The sequence below is a fragment of the Adiantum capillus-veneris genome, chromosome 29 (genome assembly GCF_014529385.1).
Source record: "Adiantum capillus-veneris isolate H3 chromosome 29, ASM1452938v2, whole genome shotgun sequence".
NCBI classification, from domain to species: Eukaryota; Viridiplantae; Streptophyta; class Polypodiopsida; order Polypodiales; family Pteridaceae; genus Adiantum; species Adiantum capillus-veneris.
Window position 1 is genome coordinate 132869846 of NC_140959.1, and position 3914 is coordinate 132873759.

Consider the following 3914-nt stretch of genomic DNA (forward strand, 5'->3'; position numbering starts at 1 on the left):
ACATAGTATCCCTCCACTATTCAGCTCTTATGCCACCAGAAGCTGTGGAAAATGTGGTAGGTTGCCATACTCGGAAAAGGGGCTTCTATTTCCTTTGTTAATCCACAAGACAGCTCAAAGAACAAACCCTACCTACCTCCAATGTCACAATTAAACAGGCAAACCAAATGGTGAATCGATTTTCATAGAACAGAAAATATGCCACCAACATAACTTCAAGCACAACCAATCGTTGCAATGCCATGAATACCATTAGTAAGAAGATTTATGTCCACTGTGATTAGAACCCGCAACATTGATGCACAAGAGACAAGCCTCTACAAATTGTCTCTGTTAAAGAAACTGAAACAGATTCCCGCAATGATCTGCCTCTCATTGACTTTTTATAAGCCTTGTATATACAGAGCAAACACCCTGCCCGCCTCTATTCCAGGGCAGGTATGTAGTTTCCCACCTTAATATCACTATTTTGATAGTACAGTTTAACAAAATGCTGATGCATAGAAAAGCAAGACTGACAAAAAGATACCGCATTGATGCAGATGAGCTGAAGAGTGTGCTCGCATCTGACATCGCAATAACAAGGGCCTCTCATAGCAATAGAGAAGCGAGGTATGTCTTTGTCCCCTTATAAGCGACTGGTTTTGCTTCATATAAGCCGCCACTTGATTGTCCTCGATCTACATTTTGTGAACCAATGACGACCCATCCTCCGAAACAATGGTGTCATCTTTGACTGGAACTCCCTTCCAAGTACAAGATTGGTGGTTACTTTGCCTCTTGTCATGTCTATATAACCAGTGGGTACCATTGGCTTCTGCTTTTTTGCAACTTTCTGTGATCTGTTGTCATCATCAAATTCTCTTTTTTTAAATGGTAACTGCACTTTGTTTCCACTTTTGTCTTGAAGCTTGTTGACATCATCTTGCCACCTAGAAAATAATTTGGTAGGTTTCTCGAACGTCAAAACCCCCTGCTCTTTTTCGGAAAATGATTGCAACAACTTCAAAGCACCCCCACCCGTGGGCACATCAGGTACGCTTGCACTCCTTATTTGTGAAACTATATAGGAGTTGTCTAGTGTTGCAGATGTCAGATTATTGTGCTTTGAGTCGGAAAGGGTGACAGTAAGCTCGTCCAGTATGATAGCATTTGCAGCCGCTGGGTTAATGCTCAGCTGCTCCTTATTCTCCACCTCCATTGCAACACCACTCTGCCCTAACTTTCTCTGAGAGTTGGGAGCCTGTGAAGTTTGTTCTTCTGATACAAATGGAACCAAAATTTCATTAGTACTCTGCTGTAATCAAATCACATATCAATGGAGGTCCCTTTGACAGCTTACAGTCTTACCTTTAATGTTGTTAATGGGGTGAACACACTCCACACAATGTCTGGAATTTAGCGCTTCTCCTGAAGAATCTGACAGTCCTCTTTGCTGCTGGTGACGTGATGCATTGAGACACATCAGCTTGGCGGTGAATAAAGAAGACTTCTTAGGGGATGTTTCCCGATCTCGAAGAAGATGTACCAAGTCTGAAGCCTTCTCTGAGCTTATTTCACCTGCAGATGTATTGCATTGCTCCAATTCAAAGTTGGCTTTAGTGCTGTTGACACCCGTAGGGCATTGTTCTAAACACAAAAAAAGAATTTGATGTCAGTGCTTATCGATAATGTGCACCTAAAGGTCATTGTTCTATAAAACAAGAATTTTAATCACAGGCAACCAAATTTCTTGTACCTTTAATGCTTGAGACAGGAGTCGCAGCCATGGACTCCATTTGGGAAAACATGGGCATCAATTTGACAGAATCCAAGTTCTTCATCCGTGGTGGTGTCAGAGTAGAGATGGTAGACTTCACTACAACAGGCCTGATACTAGTGGATGATAAGCCTGGAGATGCAGCCAACTCCTTCAATGATAGCCAGCCCTTCCTCTTTGTTTTCTTGCCAGAACTACCTGCGCCCTCTATCGATAACACTTTCGTAGCAGTCATTAACTCCTTGTTAGAAGTTTTTGCCTTCTTTTCTACATTACTTTTGCTTAGTTCTGACAGCTTGTGGCGGGCAGCCATTTCACTAAGCTTTGTTTTGACATAAGCCTTTGGCGTGCCTATGTTCATGTTTTCAAAAGCACAGTATTGGCAATAGTATAAGATGCAGTTGACTGGAGGAGAGGTTTCCTTACTCGCTGACCTTTGCTTCTTCCTTTTCCTGCTTCTTACACGGATGGAGCAGTTTATTCCAACCTGGAGAATCGATTCACACCTGGTTGGAGAATAAAGTTATGAGAACCTCATGGAACAAAACAACTCAGTAGAATGCTCCAACAATGAGTCAAAAGAGAACTCTGCTTCACTACACTTTGATGAGCCATGCTCCGACCTTGAATGTAGTTGCGATTAATTTGTCAATTTAGGGCGGTGTCCTACAACATTCAGAAATTCTTATTGGTCTCTTGTACGGACATCTTGCATTTCTATCTCCTGTGCCTCGTATTAAAGCATGTGATACCTACAGAGATGCACACATCTGCACATACCAGAATTATTTTTTCACGCCTTCGCATTCTGAAGTTTTCTTGTTACTTTCATGCGTAAACTTGCAAGCTTCCTCCCCTTTCAAATCAAAGGGAAATGCAAGTAAACTGTTGAAGATACAAGTGACAGGTAACATTCACTTTGAAATGCAAGTATACTGTTGAAGATACAAGTGACAGGTAACATTCACTCTAAACTTTCTATACATAAGAGAGCTTGCTCTGCCTCTGTATAGTGCACTCTCCATGGCTTTGGCTATAAGAGGATGAGCAAGTAGATCATACCAACAAAATAAAAGAGTCCTATTGCACCGACTTGTGACTGTAACAAGGGCAGCCCATCTTCTACTGCGTTGTATTTCCCTCTTCTTCGTACTACAGTAATTTGGTTCATGAGTATGAAACGATTTGCCTATGTGAGTGCACCCACCATAGCTTTGGCTGTAAGGCTGAGCAAGAAAATCACACAAAAATGAGTGTTTCTTTTTTTTTCCGAACAAGCCCTTTGGCCCATGTATGTACCAGTAACAATTGCATCATCTTCTGGAAAAGCACATTACCATGTTGCATGTATGCGATGAGACGCAATTTGGATCAACATTAATTGCAGTACGTTTCTACAGACCATAAAGAAAACATGGATATGCTACATACCTTTGACAGGTGAAATGGGGAGAGGGAGGAGGTGAAGCGCCGAGGAGCTGGGAAGTGGAAGCGAGGTGCGAACCGAGGATGGCACTTGTGAAGAGGCCCATGTCGCCACCGCTTGCAGATGCCGCAACCGCCCGCAAGCTGCACTGTTCATAGTGCCCTTCGCCCTAGAAGAAGGCATTTGCCATCGCAGGGGCGAGCGTGTTGATGTAGTCATTTTCTCTCTCTCCCTCTTCTCACTTCTGATTAGATTACTGCAGAGGAATAGTAGAACAAAGCCTCAGAGGTTCACAGTGCCTTCGTCGAGCACTCTTTAAAGGAAATTCTCCGAAGGGAAAATTCTTTAATTTACTTTAATTTCATCCTTACTTGGTGAGCCTAAGGTTTCTTGAGCCCTTGATCAAAACAAATGGATCCAAAATCGACTACATCATGATAAGTGCCAGCTTTGCAAACAAAATACCATGTGTAACGTTAGAGTCAAAAACCCTGCTCTAGGCTCTGGTCAAGAAAGCCCTCCGATAGATAATGGTCTCCCCCAAGCATGCAGATGGGCGAAGTTGAGTTAAAAGCTTTAGAGGTCCCTTGTTTCTCAACTTTGCACATATTTGGAAGTCATCATCCACGGTTCTCACAAAGTGTTAGCAAAGTTCATCATCGACCTTGCCAAGAAGAGTGAGAAGTAGGAAACATTTTCCAAGGCCTCAAAGGGAATGGCCTTTGACCA

The 3914-nt window shown here is 42.6% G+C and overlaps 1 protein-coding gene across 4 annotated transcripts; it reads right to left on the minus strand.

Annotated features, from left to right (window-relative positions):
• Nucleotides 1–316: 316 nt before the first annotated feature.
• On the minus strand, nucleotides 317–3437 carry LOC147419939 (uncharacterized). 4 transcript variants are annotated; one of them, XM_086505732.1, is made up of 6 exons: nucleotides 3191–3330; nucleotides 2822–2985; nucleotides 2194–2265; nucleotides 1739–2110; nucleotides 1351–1629; nucleotides 317–1260 (listed from the first exon to the last, which is right to left on the minus strand). In XM_086505732.1, the coding sequence occupies exons 4-6, from the start codon at nucleotides 2070–2072 to the stop codon at nucleotides 650–652; spliced, it is 1224 nt and encodes a 407-aa protein (XP_086361858.1). In that variant the 5' UTR covers nucleotides 2073–2110; nucleotides 2194–2265; nucleotides 2822–2985; nucleotides 3191–3330; the 3' UTR covers nucleotides 317–649. The 4 variants fall into 4 exon arrangements, with proteins under 4 accessions (XP_086361858.1, XP_086361857.1, XP_086361855.1 ...); XM_086505731.1 differs by having other exon boundaries at nucleotides 1739–2265; nucleotides 3191–3324; XM_086505729.1 differs by lacking the exon at nucleotides 2822–2985 and having other exon boundaries at nucleotides 1739–2265; nucleotides 3191–3437.
• Nucleotides 3438–3914: the final 477 nt, after the last annotated feature.

Coding starts and splice junctions, on each gene's coding strand:
- LOC147419939 (XM_086505729.1), bottom strand. CDS start 3,291: ATGGGCCTCTTCACAAGTGCCATCCTCGGTTCGCACCTCGCTTCCACT. Junction 2,266..3,190: donor CCCCATTTCACCTGTCAAAG/GTATGTAGCATA, acceptor TTCTCCAACCAG/GTGTGAATCGATTCTCCAGG. Junction 1,261..1,350: donor CCCCATTAACAACATTAAAG/GTAAGACTGTAA, acceptor CATTTGTATCAG/AAGAACAAACTTCACAGGCT.